The following is a 27,179-nucleotide window of genomic DNA, read 5'->3' on the forward strand; positions in this document are numbered from 1 at the left end:
TTCACATGAAATAAATACATCTATTAGAGAACACATCTCACTTATCTTATCACCTATTAAAGTACAGCCTTCCAAAAACAAAAACATTTGGGACTCCCCCTCTCCCTAAGCAAAGAGGAAATCTCCTCAGGGTAATAAAACTCGACAAATTAACCAACTATTACCCTACTAACAACATTACGCAATAGCCAAATTTGACCTATTTGAAGAAGCCTGGTTTATATTGAGCGGCGCTTCGCACACCACGGGTATTTTGCCTGACATGCTAAAACTAGTCAAAAACACTCATTTCAACACATTCACACAATGACAAAACTGACCCTTCACCTCCAAGCCTGCCTCCACTAACCACGGTTTGAGAAAACAACTGAAAGATATGTTGCTAATCAATTACTATTGCCTCTTGGACCCCTCGCGGCACTGCGACGCAATCAGTCATCAAAAACTCACCTCTGTGTCTGAGCACTGCATGCGTTGTGAGGGTAAGTTCTGAACTAGTTTTCATCTTACCTGCAAATCTTTATCAGCTGATTAAGATGGAGAAATACACCCCAGACAAAGAATTGATCTCTTGCTTTGTCCCTCAAGAAACAATCCTCGCACCCACATTTTTAGGTCTCGTCTGGCGTGGGCTGCGCACATGCGCAGTCTCGCTGGTGAGATTTAATGATTTGGGGTATTTTCTGTAAAGGGCATTAAGCCCCGCCCCTCTTTTCCATTGGCCGGCGTCACCGTTTATGCTAAACGGTGGCCAGCCATTGGAAAAGAGGTGTTGGTGACGTTTTAGTTCGGCTTTCTGAGCCGTCCCATTTGGACGGGCTCGTCTGCCTTCCTTCTGCCGTGAAAGCTTTCTTATCTTTATGGGGCCATGTGTTTCAAAACACATGGCCCCATAAAGACAAGAAAGCTTTCACGACGGACGAAAGTGAAAGCGGACCGTGCTTCAGCATATATCCCGTCTGTCTCATGACGCTGTTCCACAGCAGCTCTTGTACATCAGTGAGTTCTGCCAGTGTCCAAGGCATGGCCAGGAGAGCTGCTTCCATGCCAGATTTCTAGGATGTCTAAATAAAATAAATGTGCACATAATAAATCTAAATGGAGCTTAATAACCAAGTCTGTGGTGATCCTGAAAATATGACTAATGTTCAACACTTCAAGTCCATCTGCGTCCATGCGTGTCCCAATTTCTAATTGTGAAAATCTGGTCTCCCTGGGCCTAGGGGCAGCAGACGGATCTGTACGGCTATGGGCCAGCGGCTTCAGAACGCAGTGCTCCTCGAGTGGGGGGCGTAGTGCGCTTCCCGCGGCTCAGCCAAGAGCATGTGTCACTCAAATCTGTCAGCTTGGACCAGTGGATGGGGAATGTGCGAATGGGCTTTCAGGCTGTCACAGCTTGATGTGAGAGTGGCTCAAAGATGGGGGAGGGCTAAAGCCATGGGGGCTAGAGCTGGTTTGGGGAAATATGGGATGGGCGGGGCCTGGAGAGGGGGTGGCCGCTCCTTGCTGGACCAAAAACATAAAAGGCTTCTGAATTGAAGCCGCCGCCTTGTCTGCCCTGGGATGGTGTGAAATCTTGAATTAATTACAGTACTTCCCAGCCTCCGACCTCAGTGCTCACAAACATGAGCTGGACACCCACTCTGAGAATGTTGGCTCGTCACTGGGTGACCTGTGACGTGAGTGAATATCACGTGACCCCCAGGTCACGTGAGTTGCATGTCTGGACAATCATGGCCTTGCGGTACTTAGGGATTGCACAGAGTTGCTTGTATTCTGTGCAGAGGTCATTTCAAAGTACATTGGTCTGGACTTCTTTGGGATGGGGGTCAAGATGAATTTCCATATGGATGGTCCTGTTCTTTAATGGCACAGATGAGCTAAAATCTATGGATTCGCCGACACCTGGAGGATTCATATGGTTGGCTCAAGACACGTATTTCCAGCGCGATCTGTTGGTTGTCTGACTAAGTCGCCCTGAGTGACCCGATTGTCTGACTAAGGCGCCCCAGGTGACACGAGAATGTCCGGATGTGGGTCCAGAGCTTCCTTGTCATGGACTCACGTTGCTGCACGTCAAGGATGAACCCCAGAAGAGCCCAGCACCGGGCGTTTTGGAATGCTGCTGAGCTGGGGGCTGATTTCGGTGATGGGGACCTGCGTGTACTGAACAAAATTCGTTTTGCTTTAATTATTTCGAAGTACACGCAGGTCTCCATGAACGAAATCAGCCCCCACCACAGTGAAATCAGCCCCCTGCTCGGCAGAATTCCAAAACGCCCAGTAGTCAGTCAGGCCCTGCATGGACCTGTTAGTGTTCAGGTGCAGACGAGAAGTGCTCCCGCAGTGCAAGTTGCGCAGTATCTATTGGAGGGGGGTGTGGGGCTAATTTGCTCTTACGAGGGGCTTAAAGACAAGACCACTGCAATTATACTACAGTACAGAACCAAATTATGTAACAGAGTTGACTAAATTATGCAACAAGAAAAGGCAAATTAAACAGCTTAAGGCAACACCTTTTCTGATAGCATTACTATGTTATTTTGACATTTTTACGCAGGGCAACACTCTTTGCGTAAAGATTTCTTCTTATTAGTACCAGTTTAACGCCCAAATATAGCAATAATCAATTGAAAGAGGACCAGTCAACTTATGCAAAAGGCTTTGAGGTGTACAAGGACACGTGTTGCCACGTTTCGGTAACTTTTGATCTCTTCAAGCTAGATCCATTTTTTTGCTAAAATCTGTAGATTATGCAGCAGATGATGGTTCATGTGTCAAAGGCGGCAGGTCCACAATTATCCAAGAAACGGTGCAGCATTTGTGGTAATTTGCGACTGATGTCCTGGAAGCTCTGCAAACTGGAAGAACAATCTCACCGTGTGAGGAGGGGCCTTGAAGGGGGTGGGGCCCGTGCCGAGAAGTACCTACGGGCGTTTTTGAACCCCACCAAGCCCCTCCTTTCCAAACAAGCTTTGGCATAGCCAATAGGTCTCGCTTTTGGGACCTTATAAGTATTTAGTTATGCAGCACAATATCCTTGGTGCAACAACAACTGTTGCATGGCAAAACACTTATAAGGTCCCAAAGGCGAGACCTATTGGCTATGCCAATGCTTGTTCAAGGTGCGGCTGCTGAGTCCGTTATTTGAGGGTGAAAGAGCCTTCATCTATCAACTCTATCATGGATAACACACAACTTTCATTGAATATGTCCTCACCAACATAATTGTCCAACTCTCCTTCTTGACAAAGCCCCAAAACGGGATGTGAAAGAGCATCCTCACAAAAACTGAGTTCCTACTCATCACAGAGAGACAAAAAAACAAATTTGATCCCCCACAAATTCACGAACTAAGGGTAGACGGTCCTTTTCCAACCATTTTGCACATAGTAAAATCGTAAAACCTCTAGACTTTACCCACATTCTACCATAAAAAGATCAAAGAATCCCTTTTCGCCATCCCCCTAAAAACAGTAGCGTAGGCATTCGACATGTACATATCTGTATTTGGTGACACTTTATTAGCAGATTTACCTCAATTATCTCTCTCACTGCCAAAAGGAGTCTTCCACTCCACTGTCTCTCTGAACATCTGCAAAAAAAGTGTGACCACATCTCGCCCTTGTTAAGAGATCTCCACGGGCTGACTATAGAAGCCAGGATTAATTTCAAGAATTGGTGACTGGCTCTTAAAGCAGTTCACTTGAAGAGTCGCCTCATTTGACAATCCAGACTCATCATATCCAGCAGTCAAAGGGGACCCAGAAACAAAGACGGGCTTTAGCTAGATGTCCAAAAGTTCAAATCCTTTCAAGCACTAATAAAGCTGTTCACTGGGGCGGGTACTGCATTCTCGTCTCTAACATAAGAACACAACCTCACTCCTGGCCTTCATGGAACATTTAAAGACTCTCCTCATCAGGTTACAGATGGAATAATGAGGACACAGAAACATAAGGGCCTACTCTGAACCAAATAGCTGAATGGAAATCTCACAAAGGTTGTAAAAAGCACTTTGCATTTTTTTAGTGTGACACTCACCCACCTGAGTTTCCCCTAGGTGGCATGCTTCATCATAAGGTTCTTCCTGTTCCGCTGCATAACGGGGTGTGCTAACAGTGGAGACACAGGAGCACTTAAATTGTAAATACCCAATTATAGATGGGGTAGGAGGTGTAGGATTTAAACATTCCTGCCTGATAGGGGGACAACAACTTCTCCGTAAACGTCAACTCAGTGTCCTGTAAATGTAACACTTTTGACTTTTTTTTACTCTAAGTTAGTTATTTGTTATTACAAATGCTCTTATGCAAGACAAATGTAAGTTCTATTTAAAGCGTACTCGCACCACCCTGGTACAACAGTTAAATAAATAGCTTCTAAGAAGAGGTCATCACCAACCACATGGAGTCAACAACCTTTGGGAGTGACAGGACAGCACCAAAGGGTACATAACAACATGTCTGCCTCACATGACAAATTATAAAATTCCATCATGCTTTTTAAGCTTATTACCTGATTCTAAAGTTTAAACCCTGCCTCTCAAGCTTTTAGGAATGCACTGCAATTATTTACCCATACATCACTAACAGCATAAATGCCCTGAGGTAAGTTATAAACACAACAGTACATGGCTACATGGAGCTGTTACTAACACACAAAATGCATGTACAGATATGTTTGCCATGACAAAGATATGGCTGAACATGGCAGGAGATATAGTTGTCAATGTGGATACACAAAGAGAAAATTCACTGAATATAGCAGAACATCTACTCAACTACGAAGAAATAAAAAGTACACCAAACAAATCCACAAATGTGTTGATCCCATCAAGAATGACAAATACTCCTCATCCCTATAGCCACTAAATAAAGAGCCTTCAGCCTCACAAAATAGAATTCATGATCTGTACACACTGAAGAAATATATTGGTACAGCCGACAAGGGTGTGCACCTCACTGAAGCAATGGGCCCCAAGCACAAGTCCCAACTTTCTGGGAAGGGAACAACTAGCAAGGAACATAAATACAGCCAGCCATAAAGTTCTAAAATATCCACCTCGATGAACACACACAAGAGAATGGGGACATAAAAAGAGAAACAACTGCAGAACACCTCGAGCCTTTTAAGTAAAACAAAGAAGCAATCAACATCCAACAAACCTGATGAAAAACTTTGATAAATGGCTACCTGTTTCTAAGCAAAAGAGCTTTCATACTGGACTACATCCCACCATACGGCACCGATCAAACTAGACCTCCCAATTGAACAATACATAGCATCAACCGCTCCCTTACTTCAATGCCAAACTCATAGCAACTCATGTGATACCACACAACTCAACACAACATCCTGCAAAATCCCAACATACCTTTCCACATACAATACTTTACACTATTTCTCCCAGTACCAGACCTCATTATGTCACATCATTGCACACCATACCCAATCTCATCTCAATGCCCCCAAAGTACAACTCACTACACAGCACCATGAAGGCCCACCAAAATACAAGGCATCAGGCCACATCACATAACACAACAACATTACATCATATCATGATGCATCACACTTTTCCACTCTCATCACAACACATCATAACTTTCACGCCTCAAGTGCAGAACCAGATCATTTGCTGTGAGTTTGCTTCATGTTTTCATGCACACCATTCATAACAAATTTGTATTCTCAACCCCCTGTGACTATCACGCCCCTCACTGCATTATGCTATACAGCACTGTGACTCAATACTTTGCAGTACATTAGACTATATTACATCACATCTCAGTATACCATAAAACATCATACCACTGCTTGCCAAAGGGGTTTATAACATGGCATTCTGCAACATATGACACTTGTCCTTCACTTCATATTATTTATACCTCGCAACATCATATCATGCCATATCATTCATTTCTCCACAAAGGAAAGAGAGAGGTATGAGGCGGCACGAGGCCTCTAAATAGTTTACCGTAGAGTTAAAATAAGTAAAACTCAAAACCCGCCAGGCGAAACGGAAATGGTGGAGAGGCTATTCTCCTGCAGAAAGGAAAATGTATGAAATAGCTCTAATTGATTACAAAGCTGCCATTTTGGAGGCGAAAAAAGCTTTCTACACGAACAGTGTTCTTAGTTCTGAAAATAAATCCAAAGACATCTTCAAGATAGTCAAAGAACTTTCCAATCCCGACCGCGTCACACTGGCCATCACTTTGCCCCAAGCCTTATGTGACGATCTGAATGCTTTCTTCATGGACAAAATTAAGGCTATACAGAACTCCATCTCTCCTAGCTCACAGGTTTGGAAATCATATCAGCAATTTACAAAAACAACAACACTTTCTAGCTTTCAGAACATTATCTTAGATCGGCTTGCAGAATTAAGAAGCAAGGTAAAATCTGGCTCCCCCCAGAGACCCCTGTCCCTCTAAAATACAAAAAGACATTCTTGCACAATTCCCAGATACCTTTCTCTCCCTTCTCAACCTCTCCCTGGAGCAAGGTGTGGTTCCACGTGCTTTCAAAGAGGCAGTGCTAGTCCTGCTTCAAAAGTAAGCCGGAGTAGATCCTAATCTACTGAGTAATTACAGACCCATATCACTCCTCCCAAAAGTGCTTGACGGACACATAGCAAAACTCCTTTGCACATTCATCGAAGAGACTCAATTTTTGGACTCACACCAGGCAGGTTTCAGACCGTCACACTCGACTGAATCAGTCATCTTAGGCGTAGTGGATGACCTGAAGGAGGAAGCAGACAGGGGGTGCACACAGGCATTGGTCCTGCTCAACCTGTCTGCTGCGTCCGATACCGTGGATCACACCATATTAGCGGATAGAATGGCAGCGGCAGGCCTGGATTGGATGATTTCATTCCTAGGGGACCGCACCCAGTCTGTCAGGCTGGCACCCTTTAATTCAGACAGGGTCAATACCACCTGTGGTGTACCTCAGGGCTCATTCCTCTCCCCCCACCTTTTCAACAAATATATCTGTCCCCTGATTCATTCCCTACAAAGCAGGGGAGTGAAGGTATATAATTATTCAGATGATATGCAGCAGATATTCCCGATAGACGAGACGGAGGAATCTAAGGCCTTCTTTCAAAATACCATGCTCTTTATTCAAGACTGTATGAGCCACAACCATCTAAAATTGAACTCTGACAAAACAGAGATAGTAATTTCCAACAACAGACTCCATCATTGGACACCAGGACACTGGGCAGCTGCATTGGGCACCCCGCCTATCCCTACGAATTCTGTCAAAAGTCTGGGCATCAAAATCAACACCAACTTATCCATGCGCGAACAGATCAGCTTGGTCACTTCCTCGTGCGTTTATCATTTAAGGAATTTCAAGAAAATCAGGAGATTTTTTACTAGGGAGGCAAGCATGGTAATCATGCTGGCCTTGATTATGTCCAAGCTGGATTACGCCAATGCTATCTATTTGGGTCTCCCTGCCAATCAAACCCATAGATTGCAGCTGATTCAGAATCAGGCGGCCAGATTAGCTTTCCAGCAACCGAGACACTGTCATACTAAGCCACTAATGAAGCAGCTTCACTGGCTTCCTGTAACCCAGGGGTCTATGTTTCAGACAGGCTGCATGATTTTCAAAGTGCTTCACGAGACGGGCCCTACATTTATTTCCACAAAGATTTCAAGGTAACTTCCCAAACGGAATCTCAGATCAGCTTCAATGAATATGCTGACTATCCCTAAATTGAAGCGTAAGAGAATGGGTGGTTCTCGTGTCTCTGTACTCGGCCCAAAACTCTGGAATTTTCTCCTGATTGATATCAAACTAACGTCTGATTACAACGGTTTCAGAAAAAAACTGAAAACGTTGCTGCTCACCCAAGCCTACTGTTAGAGTATACTTCAGGACGGTTTTCCTACCTCCGATAGTTCCAAGAGACCTCTTGGTGAATGAGCGCTTAATAAATCCCCCAAACATAAACATAAATATTTCCAGGTCAGTCCACCAAACACCATATCGCAGTGCACCTTATCACTCCAAAGCAGAACTTACAATACCGCAATGTGCTATGCACACTACACTATACATCACCAACATACCACCGGATAGAACATAGCACAACACAAAACCAATCAACAGCATACTCACCAGGCTACAGCATGTAATACCTCATAGAGATATATACATGTACATATGTAAGTAAGTATGTATATGTTTTTTCAATTCCGCAAACTGAACCAAAAGGCAGCAGAGAGCTGTACAGAGTCAAAGACAAGCTAAAGTCAACAAAGGATAGGAGCGGTAACTGAGTTGTGAATGGTTTTAATATGTATAGATCTGCAGCGGATACAACATATTACACAGAACAGCACCATATAAAACAACACTATCAACCAGGACAACCCACCATTCGAGGCTCTACCACATCAAAAAGTACCATAACACCTAACACCACTTCACACTAACCTCATCCAAGCCACCCAACACCACATAAGGCCTGTACTCTTTACAAAAAACACCCAGCACCGCACACCATGCTACACTGCATACTATCTTGCCTAATCGTATTTATCTACTTGGTACACCATACAATCCTATATTCCACCACACCGTCAACCATAAACCAGCCTACCACAGAGGGAAGAGGCGAGACTAAAAACCTGCATTCGTGGTGTTGCCTCATACCAGAAGAAAGCATCACTGAACCAGTGAGGGATCATGGCAGAGAATACCTAGCGCCACACTGAGAGGAAAAATACATGCACCAAGCATGAATACCAGACAATGTCACTGACAGTACTATCAGGAACCAAGACCAGCGGCGGCTCTTCTGCTAAGGCAGAGGATTGTTGCCCCACTGCTCTATGAGCAGTGCAAAATAAAAATAAAATTATAGTAACAGAACGTTATTATCATTTTATTTTTAGTATATGGAGCCAAGTTAGGGCGGGGCTGGGTTTGTGTCAGAGGGAGGAGTGGATGGTGCACCATAAGTGAGCAGGATGGTTTGGTCGGCCGTCCTGGGTCGGCCAAACAGTCATGCACACTTAGCATGTTCTCCACCTGGTTGTATTGCACAGCCTGGGTGGAGAACATGCATAGGCTTCCACTCCCTGTCTGAGTACCGAACCAGGCCGCTCAGACCAATCACAAGGCTGCTGTCATGCTGATGACAGCAGCGTCATGATTGGCTAGGGGAGCCTGGGTGCTGTCGGGAGCCAGTACAACAGCGAGGACAGAGAGGCAGCGGCTGGCGACCGGCAAACTAGAAGGTAAGTCTTCTTTTTTTCTAAACCCCCCCCCACACTACCATTCCCTATCAGCCGCCACTGCTAAAGAAATTGACATGCATACAACACCAAATGCAGAAAGGGCAATGACAAAACATTAACACGGACTGGTAACTGAATCAGTCCCAATCCACTGCATATGGGCAACAGGGAGCAAATACAAAAAAGAGAGTGGGAACAAACAAGCCAGATACATAGAATACCATTACCTAACATAACGTAAGATAACATTACATAGCATAGCATAACACAGCAAAGCATTGCATAACACAGCATAACATAACATAATCCATATCAGCCAACAAGAGGTCTATTGACAAATAAAGGATTTTAATTGTAAATGGAGCAACAGTAGCACACACTAGATTACAAAAAACAAATACTTTCAGGACCGGGCAGAAAATTAAATTATAGGTGTCACCAAATGTATGTGCCTTGAAACAGGGGTTCACAAAACATGTCCCGCTACCTGCAGGTACCCATCAAAAGCTAAACCCCTCCAAGGCGTAGTTTAAACATTGGCCAATGCACTAAGTAAAATCATTACACTGTAGAATAACATTACGTAACATAACTTCACATTTGTTCTGCTGCTGCCACAGGCATGACAAGGTTTTCTAGCTGAAGCACTGGCCTGGCAGTGTGAAAAGCGCTATGGCAGGTTTCTTGGGGCGCTGAGAAACTTTTATGGCAATGAAATTGGCATGAGATTTTCTGGAAGGTAGGTAGAAACTGCTATGGATGTGAACGCCTCACGTGGTCAACGTAAAGCGTGCATGATAATATGAAACTGTTTAGGCAGTGTGAAAACTGACTGCAATTTTCTGGTGGGAGTGTACAAACTGGCATGGTAACGTGCTATCTTGATGCAATATGGAAACAGTGTCAAGGAAATATTAAAGTTGACAGGCTGGCGCATCGAGAAGAACTCTGGCAGTTCTAAACAGTACTGGCATATCTGCACAGCGCCAAGCTGATACATTCAGCAGAATACGATCAGCCGCAAACATAGGCATTTTGTTAGCCGCACTCAGGAATATTTAATCAATTTTTGTTTGCATATTATATATTATTAACAATGCTAGTGATATTTTATTTTAGTTTAATTAACTGGCAGAGTAAACTACATCTCCTAACATGATATTTAAAGTTGTAGCAGTGGCATACGATTTCAGAGAATAATCACAAATCGAGCTGGTGTGCATCTAGTCTTTCATTGAGCACACAATTCTCTGTTGGGTGTATTCATTGTTTGCTGCTGCTTTTGTAAATAAATGAATGTAATGTGTACTGAGGCAGACCGAAAATAATGAAGCGGTTCATGATCTCCCCTTCAGAGGAGTCTATAAAGCCACTTGTATTTTGTCCACGATGCATTGAAATGGGACCTCTACAACGCATCACTCGGCCTCACTTTCCGCACTGCCCACCAATGTCACCCCTAACTCTACTTGGGGAGTCAGGGTTCATCATTTTACTCAGTGAAATAGAGGGCTGGCATTTACACCCACACTGAAGTTCATCGGCCTCCGTTGGAGGATGCTTTAAGTACTGAAGCAAGCTAGACCAATTAGCCACGAGAAATCAATAACAGTAAGAAAAAACTCAATTGATTAAATATCCATGCACTGTCTTTCAAACTAATTATCATCATTTTATTCAATTGTCCTTTAAAGGCTACTATGGTAAATGGAAAACCAAGACAAGACCCAGAGCTCACACTGTGATGGAGCCATGGCATCAGACTCATACTGAACACAGGTGTACACGTCCACACGGAGGGCTGGGTCCAATCCCATATTAAGGTTCACCCTTAGGACTGGGTAGAAATTCACACTAATGACCAAACTCCACTTTTAAATTCAGGACTGCACCCAATCACACTTTGAGGACAACGTTCACACTCAGGACTTGACCCAATCACATACTGAGGGCCGCACTCCATTGTTTCACTCAAGACTGGACCCAGTTGCATTGTGAGGGCCATATTCCGCTGTGGGCTTCAGGACTTGAGGTACTCTCACAGTGATGATCAAAGTCCACTGTTACACTTAGAACTGGATATAATAGCATTGTGTGGTGGACGGTCTACTTTCACACGCAGGACTCGAGCCAATCACACACTGAGGGCCACACTCCGCATCTACACTCAGGATTTGATCCATTTGCACCATGATGGCCGCTGTCCAATTTCATCTTGAGGACTTTAAAGATTCATACACTGACAACCACAATAGACTTTCACACTTAGGATCGGATACAATTGCATCCTGAAATTGATAGTTTACTTTCAAACTCATGACTGGAGCCACTCATGTGCGGACTACTATGCTCCACTTCTACACGCAGGAATGGATACAAGTGGACTGTGAGGACCACTGTCAAACAGTGAGGAACACAGTCCACTTTTACACTCAACTGGATCCAATCGCACTGTGATGGTGAAAGTCCACTTTCACACTCAGGACTTGAGTCAACCACACTCTAAGGACCACACTACACTTTTGCACTCAGGACTAGATCCAATCGCACAGTGTGGACCACTATCCACCTGCACATTCAGGACTTAAGGTAACCACTCATTGAGGACCATACTTCACTTTTACACTCAGTACTTGATCCACTTGCATCATTAGCATCCCATTACACTCTCACACTCAAGGGGATTGGCATGTGACAGTAGAGTGAAGTTAGAAGCGCACACACGTGTTAACTTTTGAGATCATACGACGAACTTTTGCATCTCAGCAAGGCCGTATCAGCACCAACTCTGCAGCGGTTCCCCAGCCACCAGCCTTTCGTTGCTGTCAGCTGTTGGGCACCTGTTGCAGCCGGACTTTTGTTGCTCGGCCCAGGTCTCGGTGTGGCTTGCAACCCTGTGGAATGACTGCCTTTCTTTTCTGTTTTCAGTCAGTGCGAACAAACTATACAGCATTATTCTGGCCTTTGCTGCTTCAAGATACCGTACTACTCGTTAGGCTGCAAGTTGGATGATCAGGAGAGTGGCAATGCTTGGTGTGAGTCCTGGTGCAGGAAAACTGAAGTAATTAGGCGCTGCAATACTTCTTTCTCTAGCATAGCACCAGTGCAGACAAACATTGAATGCTGAGATGCAAGCAGGCAAAGATCAGCGGACTGCACCAACGAAGCTGGGTGTGTGCTGCAGAACTTCAAACAGCCAGTCCAGGAACTCCACAGTAGGGGGGATACTGTATCCTGGGCGAACGTCCCCTAATGTGTACCACTATAGCAGAACCACAGGTTTTACAGGGCTCTATTGTATTGAACTAAACTTCACCAGACATTTCACCCTTTAAAATGAACGCGGAAGTAGTAAAAAAAGATGTGGCATTATTGCCTGAGACCACCAAGCGGTTGAAAACATCTTTGGAAATGTTTTCTAGTACCCCAAGCCACACAGCCTCTGTTCTATCAAATATTTCAGGGTCCCCCCATTTGGTATTGAACCTGTCTAGTAATATTCTACCGGATTATGTGTGTTTCTCTAACTCATTGATAAGCCTTGAAAGTGTTTTGTCATCAATCTTATCTACTGGAAAAGACCACTGATGGTTCTGATCATATCTTAGATATTTTGTCAGTGATACTTAAGGAATTATCCCTTAAACCAGTTGGAGAGAGTAGCATTGTGGGTGTTAAAACCTCGGGCCCAAGTCGTAGGGAGATGGGAGTACAAACAGGGGGCTCTGAATTGGAATTCGGAATTAAGCATAATAAGTGTGAAATGTCAGCTGATCTATCTCAGCTGGAATCCTTCTTTAGAGAACAAGATGGTTCAAGACAAGTGGGCTCCAGTAAGGAGGAGGAATTCCCAGATCCAGCACGTGATATAAAGAAAAATATTGAGGTTTTCCCAATATTTAAAAATATAAAAAGAATAAGAAGCCAGAACCTGTTATCAAGTCAGGCATTAGAAAGAGAAAAGGAAAAAACTGTAGGCTAAAAAAGAAAAGAGCTAGAAGGCTTAAATTCCCTATTACGGTGCCTCAAGAAGAGACCCCTGTCAGGCAATCATTAGTGGTAGAAGGTTCTGCTGATGTTCTGAGTGGGGTAGCCCACTCATCAGTGATGTCTAATTCACAAGAAGGGGTGGGGGCGACTATTGTTCCATGCACAGGACAGAATGGTGCAAGTACAGGGCATGGTCGATCTACCCCTAAATGTAGGAGCTGAGCCTTTTAGGTCCAAGGTCGAAAAAAATATGGGGCAAAGGATCAGTAGTCTGCCCCTATGAGGAAGTAGAGTGGGTTCTGCAAATGGTGTATATTGTTGCAGATGTGGAATGTGCTCTTAATAGGTCATGTATTTTATCTCTTTATGAATCAATTCCATGACTGTCTAAAATTTCTTCTAAGGATATTTCTTTGGTGGTCCTTCCAAAGGCCAGTGATAAGGCTCCATCATGGCCAGTTGCCTAGGATTATTAATATTCCTGGATTGTGGTGGATTAAGTCATGAACTCACTGTACGGGCTTCGTAGGTCAAGTTTTGACATTTATGACTTATTTATACATAGGTTAATCCCCTCTGTAATGTCAGCAACCCAGGTGAAGGCTCAGGGGGAGGGTGTGGGAGCCATAACACACCAGCCCAATCATGTCCCCTCGTCGGGGGGGGGTGCTGAGGCCCTCAAGTTCGTTAAGTTCGATAATATCCTTATTGTGAAATCGGAAAAGGGAAGGCAGATCTCTAATAGTGAAAAACTCACAAATCAGCATGGCAACAAATAAGAATGGCTTATGGGGGCACTAAATGATAAAATGGCGTTTACCAGACCCCCCCTAGATCCCGATGATATAATGGTTAATTTATTGTCATGGAACATTGCATGCCTAAAAAGGAATCTAGATTCTTTGCGGGCTGCTGAGGAGAGAAACGCTAACATTATAGTATTGCAGGAGACTTTGGAAGTGAATGAGGTCGCGATGAGCGATTATGTTTTTAGTACTAGTGCAATTAAGGGCAAGTTCGGCTGGCCTGCAGGAGGACTTGCTCTAAAGACTGGTGATAAATACAAGATAGAGGGGTGCTTAATATTTTAGGATTATACAAATTTTTTGACAGTCTTCATTTGTGTCTTATTATTAGAAAAGCAGGATGAAAGGAAGGCAGAAGTCTGTCCAAATTTAATATTAATCAACTGTTATTTTCCTTCCGAATAAAATGTTGGGTAATCAGTTGAAGGAGCTGGCAGCTCTGATGGATATGGCGAGCATAATTTGCCCAAAGGCCCCAATCATGCTGATGGGAGATTTTAACGCTAAGATTCCACTTAATTCAGCAAAGGACGAGCTCCAAGGGGAGAAAGAAAACACCCTGGGTATCCCGAGTCAGTATTTAGAGCATCACTGGGGTGATGGGAGAGGGAGGAAACTGGGTCTGTTGCTCGACAGTCTGAACTTGACTACTGTAAATGGTAGCTGGGTAGGGGACCAATCCACTCGACACACCTTTGAGAATGGAAGAGTGTCCACATTGATAGATTATGTTATGATCTCCACAAAAAGTTTTTGTATAGTCAAGGATTTAGTAGTAGGTGTTTTACCAGGAAGTGATCATAAGCCCCAAATCCTTACACTGCAATGAGATATGCACTTAAGAAACCTGTGGCAAAATAGCACACAAATTCACAATCTGATTGAGCGTAGACTGAAGCATTGAAAGCACAATCTACCTTGTTACCTCGGCTCATGGTACAGGAGTATGAGATTTTAATTGCCTCCATAAGCAAAATGGCATCAGAAGGTTTAAAGTGTGGCTGGGGCAGGAAGAATCCATTGGGCTGGGATAAAAAACAGGCCAGGGCGGCATTAAATAAGAAAGGGAAGCTTATAAAAGAGGCGGGCAAATAAGGATGACCTAATTAAATGCTATAGGAAAGAGCTTAGAAGAATAGCCTGGGAAGGTAAGGATAGTACATAGACTGAAGCAATAGCTTCCTTGAGATCGGAAAATACTAAGGGCTTTTGGAATATAGTAAATAGAGTCTTGGGGCGACCAAAAGTATTGTAGCAGCCCCAGTCCCGGAAGAAACATGGGTAAGTTATGTATCGGAGATATAGAAACTTATAGAGGCAGATAAGGGTGGAATGGGGAGTAGGCAAATTGGTGCCTCAGAACAGGGGGCTGTGGATAGCCACTTGATTCTGTCAGTAGGGGGTATAGAAACTATTGTAAAAGGCCTAAAAAGCTCTAAGGCCCAGTGCCCTGATGGCCTCTCCTCCAATATAATTAAACTTAACCCAAATGTGTGAGCCCAAATCCTAGCACCGGTATTTGGAGCAATAATAAGCAGCCAGGAGATACAAGGAACCTGGAAAGACAGTATTGGGATTCCACTGTATAAAAAGGGAACGCAGGACCTACCGTCTAGCTACGATCACGCTGCTAGATATTCCCAGCAAGGTATAAGCAAAACATCTCCTGGCACTGCTAGAAGATTGGCTAATATTTTCCCTAAATTTCAAATGGGTTTTTGTAAGGGCTATTCAACAACGGATGACTGTCTTATATTAAATCGTTTGGCCGAAAATGATATGCCTTTAAAAAGAAGCAACCTTTGTATATGTCAATAACATTTGACACTATAAATCGGCCCTTACTTTGGGAGAAGATGAGGAAATGGGAGTGCCGCCCAGGGTAATTAAAATTGATTATTTAATTACATGATGGCTCATGGACTAGGGCCGAATTAGGGGGTAAAGGAGCATTGACCAGAAAAATTGATTCCACTAATGGATTGAGGCAGGGATCAATGATAGCCCCACTTCTGTTGTCCATATATATTGTGGATGCAATGGTAGGATTACATTTAGTTCGATCATTTCCGCCAAAACTAGACAACAAGGCCATTTCAGTAATGTTTTATGCCGATGACATGGTTTTGCTGGATCTTACACTGGTTTGGCTGCAGAGGAAATTAGATGCTTTTGCCGTGTATTGCAAGTCCAACTATTTGAAAATAAATACAGCTAAGACTAAAGGAATGGTCTTCTCGAAAGGGAGGAAACAGAAGAAAAGGTCTAAGTGGTGGCTAAATAGCATACCAGCAGAAGAGTTAAAGAAACATCGCCATCTTAGCGTTCGATTTAGATATAACCTCAACTTTGCGCCTCATATTGACATCCATGAACGGCGGGCTAAGGCTGTTGTAGGTGCTTTATTTAGAATGGACTCAGTATTGGGCCAAAAATCCATTGAAGTGCTTAGAGAGACATAAAATACTAAAACCGTTAGTCCTTTGCTGTATGGGTGTGATGTGCTGCCCATAAAATACTTGAGGAAGGTGCAAACCATAGAAATGAATGTCTGGAGGAAATGTCTTGGCCTACCCCGAGGAACTGCGAATAGTGCCCTTAGGCTAGAATTGGGCCTCACTAGTGTACTATTAAGTACAAACAGCAGTTCCTTAATTAGTGGTTTGGTCTCCTTAGAGCTAATGTGTGCTCCTTAAGGAAAATCATAAAATCTTGCCTGCATGAGAAATATGCTTACAGGTGGGCGGCTAATCTCCTCAAATTTAAGATATCCCTAGATGTTGCAGTAGGGGTTGAACTTCAAGGGTGGTCTGGTGTACAGCAGAAACAAACATTAAAGCTTTTAGTAACAGAGGGCTCCAGCGGGAGTGACTTAGAAGATGTCTGTAAGAGAGATAACTTGTATCATTTAAAGGAATCAAGATATGGAGGTGTATTCAACCTTACCTGCTGGATATAAAAAGTGCTTATATAAGGAGGTGGGATTTGAAGGTTAGGCTGGGGCAGGTTCAAGCCTTTATACGATGGAAGATGACAAGGGTCAGATATAGTTATGTGCCACTTTTGTCAAAAGTGTACCATTAACCTTTCTGCACGTACTCATAGCCTGCTTATGTTTTGATGCCAGCAGAGGAAGTTTGCTGTTACCGGCTTTTAGAATGACACAGGTCCGCCGTACAAATGATTTAAAGATATTAATTCTAAGATGTGATAATATATCATTGTGCTATGTGGTAGGAAAATTCCTGTCCATTGTTTATGAACAGATAATTGAGCAGAGTGGTCTGCCGCATTAGTGATATGGAAGGGGCACACTGAGGTCCGTGAGTTTTAATTGCCCTTTTGCACAAAAACAAGTATAGTATGTCGCTCTGTCACAGTTTTAACCTTAATAAAAGAGTGGGTATTTTGTCTTTGTCTAGCACTCTGTATAATTATAACCGTATTTTGCACTACCATCGCTCTAATTTGCACAAAAGAAATTTCATTTTGCACAATGATACTTGTTTACCCTGTATGCACAATCCCGATGCTCATCTTGCCCAATCGCATACGGTATAAAAATAATTGTATAATTATAATTTTATTTTGTATTACTGTTACTTTATTTTGCACAAACGAAATTGTGCCTTGCACAATGTTAATTGTTTACCTAATGTCTATCTTCCCAAATCGTGCATGGAATAAAAAGAACTGTATTTTGCAATACTACCACTCTACTTTGTATACAAGTAAATTGCATTTTGCACGATGACAATGTTGACCTTCTTTAGAAATATGATTAATGCAATATGTTTGTGAAAATGGGTCTACGGTAGAGTGTTCCAGCTTGGACGGGAAGCAGGAGAGATTTTAGTGTTTTAAATATTGATCAGAAAGCAGGTCAAAATTAGTACTTGTTGATTTAAAATATCTTTTATGGTGGTGGTTAGGGTTTGCTAGTAATAGCTTTTTTTAGTGTAAATGTATATGTTATAAGATGACTGGAGCTTCTTTTAAGTGGTATGTTTATTTTGTGTTATGTGTGTATACGAATCGTTTGTATGGCCTTGTTTGGCATGATTTTAAAACTGTTAATAAAAATCAAATCAACCACAAGACTGCACTCACGAATCCAGACAATCACACGGTGAGGAGTGCATTTCACTTTTACACACAGGAATAGATCCAATCACACCCTGAGTACCACAGTTCACCCTCACTATCAGGGCTTGAAGCAATCAAACATGAGGACTACTACACTCCACCTTCAAACTCGCCTCGATCCAAAGTAACCCTGAGTCCGCTAACTCAAAACTTGATGCAGTCGTGCACTTAGGAAGAGATTCGAATCATACATGGAGGACCTGAATATACTACCACACAATGTTCTAGAAAGTGTTTGAGTTCTCAATGTGTAAAGATATTACTGCATGCTGTCGGTACGCCAGAAGGTACTGTGAGATAGCAATCATTTATTTATTTAACTATAAAGTTTATATAGTGCGAACTTGACCCTAGAGCAGTAGTTTCCAAACTTTTTCGACCCAGTGCTCCCTTGACCCATTGGTCATTGTGCGTGGCTCCCCACTGTTACTTTTTTGGACGGTGGGGGAGATGTAAGCCCGGCCTCGGGATTACTTGCATTTTTCTCCCTGAAAATAATTGGGATGAAGCTGATGAAGGTATTATAATCATATACGCAGGGTGTTTCATATTACTAAGGCGGCGACTCTAATAAAATGTTACCAGCTACACTTCTTTGCCCATGCCTTTTTTTAGAGTACCCTCTCAAACTTTTTTATCCCACTTACAATGCTAGATAGCACCCCTATGCATGTAGCCCCCGTTGCCAAAGTGTTTCTGCGCTTGAAGAATATTTGGATGCACTTCCATTTCTATCCATTTCACCTGTGCCAACACACCTGTCTCAGAAGGGTGACTCAGAATTTTTTAAACCATATACAGCTTTATTTTTTATGTCTCCTCCCTAAAATTGCCTCCAAATCAATGCAGGTAAAATAAATTCCTCTGATTTATGTTTTTTTAAACGTCCCTCTTTCTTGCTTCCAAATGTTGGCATTTTTCCATATATGGGGTTTTACTTACCTGTGCTCAAGGAGAGAGCAGGCCTGTCTGGAAATGTGTGTGTACTGAAAGAAATGTGTACTGGAAGTACCTATGATTCAAATACAAATGTCAATACATAATATTACTTAGTGTGTTTAATAGACAGGACAACTGTACTTTCCTGATAACCAGCATTGGTGTAAAATGCATTTGGAATAAAACAAAACTATTAACGAGTCTAACTAAATTAATCAGGCATCTTCTGCTTACTTAGAGAGTGATGGAATGTGGGGATCTAGTGAGATATGGAGGTCATCTCCCTCGACATGCCATCAGTTAAGCACTCTATTTACAGCTTTAGGCATGTCACTTACAAAGCATCAACATCATGCGTTTAAGTCGAATTCGTTTAACTGATGCCAACAACCCCTTCAACATTAAATGCATTAAAGTGCTTCGTGAGCGTCTCCCCTGGCTAGGTTTGACAGCTCCCCAGGGAGCCACGGCGCACAGTTTGGGAACCACTGCCCTAACGGGTATCAGAGCGCTTTATATATGTTTATGTAAAGAAGAAACAGGTGGACCAACCAACAAACATATATGCTTACAGTACAAGGTATAAACCAATAGACGGCCAGAAGATTAAAAAGCAAGAACACAGTGGGATTAACATGCCATTACCTCTTTAAGGTGTTTTGACGCTCAGGTTCGGGTAGGGGAGGACTTCCCTGTGCGGGAGCGTCTACATTTCCTCTTTCATCTTTCTCAGCCCCCTGCTCTTTGTTCTTGGGACAGAGGCTGCTCTCGTCCCTGCTTGGCTCGTGGGACGCCTGTCCATTTTTAGCCAATGGGGCCACATCTGGTCCTTGTGGCTCTGAGGACAGCAGCTTCGAGGAGCTCTCGGTCACTGTATCAGCCACTTCCTTTGTGGCTGTGTTTGCTCTGTTCCCTGACTCATCTCCACCATTTTGTGTTTCTGTCCCCACTGGTGCTGCAGAGTCTTGTTGCCTGCTCTCTGTGGCTTCAGCCTTCAACGATTCATCTTTCTTAGGAGCGGCCATGTCACTGCTTCCACAAACTGTATCCTTTGCTGTGGCGCTGGTACCGCTCTTGGGTTCTCCTTTGTCAGCGGTGCTAGAGGGAGGCTTGTCTTTTCCCACTTCACTACTCAGACAATTCGCAACTGCATCCAATCCTTGTTTGTCCTGATTATCACCTACAAAAGAGAGGACATAACCATCAGATGCCGCGGCAGCAAGAGACACGTAGAATGTGGTACTCAACATTACCACTGGCACATATCAACACAACTACGTCCTGACTACATAAGATGCTTTGATGCCCCTGCTCTGCAATGCCACACTTTCCGCCATCACAAACAACACAACGAACGATGAAGCACCCATTTTGCAACAAAATGGGTTTGCCGTATCGACGCTTCATATAGTGTCACCCTCTTTAATATATAAGTATTTTTCATCATTTGTAGGGGCTGATGGTATCATCAACACCATGTAAAACACGAGAAAATAATGTGTGTTAATATTTTCTAATACCCACAATTTATGAATATTCTGGAACTCTGCTACAGCCTAGCAGCAAAAAGTAACTAGGCATTAGGACCGAACAATGCCCAGTAGAGGGAAGTTTAGGGGTATCCTTAGGAAAAAAATCATGTTCAGTTTCTTCTTGAAGTTATAAAGAAAAGTGTCTGGAAGGGGGTGGTGTTCAAGAATTTGGATAGGCCTCGTTGGACCATGTGTGGGGACCTGTAGGTGGTTGATGTTTGAGCAGGCTATGGGCCTCCTTCATCTTTAGGGAATATGCAAAAGAAGATACCCTAATGCTATGTAAGTCATGCTAAGTACTTTGAATTGAATACACTGATTGGAGGGTTACCCGGACTTTAATTCTTGGTCTAGGAATTTTTAGTTCTGGTGAAACAGCCTTACTCCTTTTTTTGGGGCCCTGGGCTCCCAAAAGGTTTTGTGTGTAGTCACATTTTCGAAAGGGGGATCCTGCATGTCAGGCATTTGTGACCACACTAGGTACTTAGGACCTAATTATGAGTTTGGCGGTCCATGCAACCGCCGAATCCGTGCTGGTGGTCCCTGGACTGCCAGACTGGCAGTACATCTGCTGTATTACAACTTCGACGGTGGGACCGCAGGGGTTCCCTGATCCCACGGCAGTGGTGCAGCAGTGTGAGGCTGTTGGGCCCCCTGTTGTCTCTGTGTATTGGGGTCTATGCAGGGGGCACATGGTGTGCCCCCTGACTGTATGCATCCCCCATTTCTGCAAGGAACAAAATGCACAACATTGGTCATTTCGGTCCGTGCAGGAAAGGGTTGCGGTGCTCTCACAGCGGTGCCTTTCTAAGGCTCTCCCATGAGCCTTAGAAAGGCAACGCCGCCACAGGACACCCGACCTGTATTCCAGTCTGAACAGCAGGCGGGCTCAGCAGCGGCGGTTCCTGCATGAGGGCGTAGGGGGCAGAGCCCCACTAAGTTTTGCAGGAAGGAGAAGGAGATTAAAAGACTGCTCTGAGGCAGTAATGTGTCAGGTCTGGAAGTAGCAGTGCAGCCCAGTTCTGTACAAACACATGCTGCGCATGCGAGGTGGACAACTTCAATATCGCCCAAATCCTGCATGTGCATTGTGCACCTGAGAGGCAGAGGTGAGGGCAACGAGGTGCTGCCTAAAGCAGCAGTTTTTCCAGGTCTTCGGTCAAGCACTCAGCTTAGTGGCGTAGTGGAGAATATCCTTCTAGGATCCCGCCTCCTCCTCTGACTGGCTGACCCTTCATACTGTCAGCCTATGAGAATAGGAGGCGGGATTTTCATGTCCGTTGCTAAAGGCTTTTGCCTCCCCAGTCCTGTTTGTCCCTTGGATCTCTGTCATCTCCAGTCAGCCCTCAGTGGGGCCCATCAGATTCCCGACTCACATGCTACCAGAGCACGGAGCATTCGATGAGGTCAAGTACAAGCTGAAAGGTGAGTACAAGTGCGCCTTGCCTCCTCATCTTTCAAGCTGCCTTAGAAGTCTCTGCCTGCTGAGGCAGCGTCACTTAATTCAGCAGCCCCCAAAATACAATTTCGATTTGAAAAAATATGATAGACTTTGAAAGACATTCTTGGCAAGTTTGTGTAAATGCAGAGAACGCCCTTCCTCGTCACAGTTCTCCGTAGCAACTAGTTTAAGATTTTTTAATAACGGTGTCACCCACTCAGCAAGAGTTCAAACTTTTGTGTTGGGGGAGCAAACCATGCGGTGTAATATTTCTGGCCCTTTTAATAACAACGTTTGTCCTCCGTCTACTGTTATTATCCTTTGAAAGCAGTGACTGTGAAACTCATTTACATGTACAACGCAACCAGTCTTTGTGTGCTTTTTTGAGGCAAACGCTCTGTGCATAAGGTATCAATCTGACCTCCTCTAAGCATCAGTCAATCTGATCGGAAAATGCATGGCAATACGAAAAGGCAAGCGGCAACATATTTGTTTTGTTTGTGGGGCCAGTCAGCTGAGTGTATATTAAAATCAATTATATTGTTCCCGATTCCTGCTTGTTTTAAAAAATGAACACCACAGTTTATTTATTTATAAAGTTTTATATAGCGTGAACTTGACCCAAGAGGGTATCAGAGCGCTTTACATTTAGGATCGTTGCGTTAGAAGTTACATCAGATACAAGAGCATAGTAAGGTACAGTACACATGAACAATCTTTCAAGAATTCGTAGGAGGGAGGGGAGGAAGGAGTAATAGCGGGGAGATGAGGAGGAACTGGGAGACTAGGAGGAACTGTGCCCAATGTTAACTTTCTGCATCACGAAAATGGAGGCACAGCACGAACGGAACACTGGCCCTGCGCACACCGACATCTCACGAGTCATGATAATAAGAGCAGAGGTTATCTTTACTTTTAGCTCAGAGCGGGTCTCAGAGACTCGCCATCATTAAAAAAATCAAATGCTGAGTATAGAGTAGGTTTCTGTCCCGCTTCTTCCAGAGTTTCAGCTTACATGTTTTCATTGCATACTATTAGATACAGCAGCACCCCAAAGTGTGCTTTCTGTGTCTCTAAGTTTCACACTGTTTGTCCCGGCCGAAAGGTAGCAGTGTAAAAAATAAATACGTTTTGGGATTCGGATCAGATGTTAAAATAACTGCAGGTTGGAGTAAGTAGTGTTTAACCACTAGTATGTGAGGTTGCTGCCTGTGTCCGGTGTAGTGTGTTTACCTATCTGACACTAGAGTTCAGATCAGCCCTGCATGTAAAGCCAATTTATAACAGGCAAGGAAGGTAATGAAGGTAATCATAAGAGTGTCGCGTGCAGCGCTGCCTGTGCACATGTTAAAAAAAAGCTCTACCGTCTGACTCACTCAATCCGGTGCATAATTTATAAATGCAATTTCATTAATATCCAGGCTCAGGCTCGGCAACTCACATCAGTCAGTCCGATCAGACTGTGCGCGCGTCGGATTTTGTGGCAAGTAACAACTAACTATTGTAGTGTGGGAATATATGTAAATTGTGTGACATGACATGCTTTTCTGACCACCTTTTAAAAAAAAAGAACACCTATTGCTTTACTGCGTCACACCCCTCACACAAGTTACAAAATGGCGGCACAGTCAGCTAGGCCAGCTGGGTGAACTGAAAAATAGGAATGCAGTCCTAGCAGATTGAGTTTAAACAGCTCGGGGTAGCATGTAAAACAGCTGAAGAGAAAGACATCCTTTGATGGGCCCCTGCCATTCATCATAACATTAAGCTCAGTCTGTCTGAACCCTCCCTCCCTTCCATTTAACTTAGTCATGAACTATAAGCCAGGCATCTCAAGAAGAAGCACGACCCCTTGACTGTCTGCAACTTGATGGGCCCCTGATGAATGCGATAAGGCGCCCCTGAGGCTCCCAGGCCCATATCTCACAGATAATAGCTGAGTGGAGTGTGGACCCCTGAAGTGTAAGGGGCCAAGGGGAGGCCAGATTTGTCAGGACATGAAAATGGGCCTCATAACAGTCAGCAGGACATATGACCTCAGGCTGTAGTCTGCTCTGCTGTAGTGTAAACAAAATGGCATGAAGATTATCAGCTTTACCAACCACAGCCAATGCAGAGACAACCCTGTGTGCAGGTAAGATAATTGAAACCCTTGCTTGTTCCACTAAACAATTTTAATTCAATAAGATATGGAGCATTTTGTATGTGTTTATTTTCTTTAAATATTCCAAGGCTGTACTTTCACCATTGCTTTTTAAACCTTCTTGCTTCCTCAAATTAGCTTCAAATAGCACAATTGCCCCACTTTATTTTCAAAATATTTACAGTGAGTAAAACCCCAATCAACTCACCTTATTTATGACTGTTAGATTTTCTTACTTTGCTCGCAGTAAAGCACTCCCCCCCCCCCCCCCAACTTGTACGCCCTACCACTTTCAAAAGTCACCATCCGCCACTGGGGCTCAGTATGCAGCACCGCCAAACTCGTAATCAGGCCCTTAGTACTCTGTTCTGGCTTTAACTCTGATCCGTGCTTGAGGTAATTTGCATAAAATAATTGGGTGGTGCAAGGAAAACCCAGCACCTTGGGGTCTCCCTTATCGATGCAACTACCAGATCAGCAAGTAGGGAAGTAGAATATATTCTGATACTATGTTAGGCCATAGCCTACCTTGAAGATCGCCTGTTATGTCGTTTTCTCATATCCTGCTGCGCTTGAATTATTGTTGTTAAGGAGAACTGCTCAGCAGAGTAGAATGAAGGCGAGTCCCCACCAACGAGGGTACCCTCCTCGACAGAAGCCAGCACATGAGGCTCCAATTGTGAGTAAGGACCGGAGCAGAGGTGCTTCTGGGATCGGAGAGGATAAATAACCAATCAAATAAGCCAACAAAGTGTCTAGAACTTATTGCATATGATAATTATCACCTATCCAGACATTTGCTATAAACATGGGGCACAACATGAGGATTTTGGTGCTTACAGCTCCACCTAGAGGATTTTGGTGCTTACTGCATCAACATCTGCATGTTTCCATAAAAATCGGGCATTTAGCTCTCATTCGATTTCAGTATATTTCACGTGCCGAAATGTAAAGAGGAGTGCGGACTTTATTGAACTGGTAATTACAAGGTGTCCTCCTTCATGGTCATTAGCAACTATAGTTGTATTCAAAAAAAAAGGTAAAGATGCTCTGGATTTGGGGTCGTATAGACCAATTTCTCTACTAACCTGCGACAGCAAGATCTTTTCTAAGATATTAGCAAACAGACTAAAAGACTTTATGCCCAATTTAGTAATAAAAACCCAACATGGTTTTATTAAAAATAGAGACACAACGGACCATGTAAGAAGAATCATTACCCTCCTAGACTGGGCTCAGGCCTCGAGATCCCCAGTCGGCGTGGCGTTATTGGACGCTGAAAAAGCATTTGACAGGGTCGACTGGGGATTTCTTTGGTCTGTCCTAGCCTGGAAGGGATTCCCAGGCAGATATATAACAGCCTTGAAAGCCCTATATACTGACCCCAAGGCGAGCATACGAATTGCTTCGGATACTTCAACAACACTTACAATAACGAGGGGGACAAGGCAGGGATGTCCCTGCTCCCCCTTGTTATTTGCATTATATATAGAACCATATCTGGAAAAAATTTTGCGAGATGATGATATCTCCCCTGTGACGATCCACCAAATTGAGTATAAGATTCTGGCTTATGCCGATGATGTCGCGATAGTGACCTCAGACATTAATCGCGCTTTTCCTAAGATTATTGAAATAGCTGGCGAATTTGGATCATATTCTGGCTACAAATTAAATATTTCAAAAACACAGATGATTCACTCTACTGCTGGTGCGCCAACTGGTTTGCCATTGTCGAAGACGGCTTTGTATCTAGGTGTGATTCTGTCACCTAAAGTAGAAGATATTGTTGGGCTCAATCTCGATCCAGTACTTGCTGCTACGAATAGGTCCCTTGAGAGGTTGGATAACTTACATCTCTCTTTGTATGGTCGCGCCAATGTCGTCAAGATGCTTTTCCTTCCCAAGTTTCTTTATTTTTTTCGGACTATACCGCTACTTTTTCCATCCAGTTTTTTTACTAAATTAGATAGGATAACTTCTAGATTTCTATGGGGATATAAAAGAGCAAGGAAGTCTTTACTTAGCTGTACTTTACCCTCGCTTCGGGGTGGCTGGGGCATTCCTAATTTTCGTTTATATTACTTGGCGATATCACTTAGACTAATGAGTAGCTTAATTTTTGAGGGGATAATTCTTGAGGATTTTTTATATCCTTCAATTTATACAATGACTCTTGGTAGTCAAGCACAAAGATGCCTGGTCCGCTTTCTAGAACCAAGTTACTATAAGAAAACAAGGTTCAAGATAATGGAAACAGTCTTCTTATTATGGAAAATGTGTAAACGAAGACTTCATCTAGATAGTAACTTTAATTTCTATACGCCCTTATATGATAACCCATCGTTGCCATTAATCTTTTCTGATCATATCATGCAGCGTTGGCAAAATTGTAATATTCGTCAAATTGGGGATCTCTTTCCTAATGAACAATTTATAGCATTCTCTCATCTTCAACAACTGTATAACTTGCCTAAATCAGATTTTTTCAAATACCTTCAAATACGTAGTTTCCTAAATTCAAAGAATTTGGTGAACTCTAACAAAATTAAGAAACACGAGGTATTAGAATGCTGCCTGAAACAAAAGAAAATTGGGGTGATATACAAAGCAATGATTAAAGGCTTAGAAGATAACCTTGTATCTTGCAATGCGAAATGGCAAAAAGAGATGAATATTGAAAATATAGATGTATTAGATACCTTAGTTCTGTCTAATCAAGTATTAATTAATGGATCACTAAAGAGCCAGAGCTTTATGAGTACTTTTGATTTATACTATACTCCCGCCAAGTTATCAAAATGGAAAGGGAATATTGGAGATAAGTGCAACCGTTGTGGATGCATTGGTGCAAACTCTATTCATATGTTCTTTTTATGTCCTAAACTATCTCAATTTATTTCTGAAGTTCAACTG

General features: G+C 43.2%; 1 protein-coding gene across 5 annotated transcripts in view; it reads right to left on the reverse strand.

Moving 5' to 3' along the window:
- MYLK2 (myosin light chain kinase 2) overlaps window positions 1-27,179 on the reverse strand; it is a 173,169-nt gene that overhangs the window by 117,123 nt on the left and 28,867 nt on the right. For 4 of the 5 annotated variants that reach the window (XM_085619515.1, XM_085619514.1, XM_085619516.1 and 1 more), the window contains one exon: window positions 19,793-20,327. In XM_085619515.1, coding sequence (XP_085475641.1) covers window positions 19,793-20,327 — 535 coding nt within the window. Of the gene's footprint in view, window positions 1-19,792; window positions 20,328-24,791; window positions 24,971-27,179 lie in introns of all 5 variants that reach the window. The other variant, XM_085619517.1, reaches the window with a different exon arrangement.

This window comes from Triturus cristatus, chromosome 7 (genome assembly GCF_964204655.1).
Source record: "Triturus cristatus chromosome 7, aTriCri1.1, whole genome shotgun sequence".
NCBI lineage: Eukaryota > Metazoa > Chordata > Amphibia > Caudata > Salamandridae > Triturus > Triturus cristatus.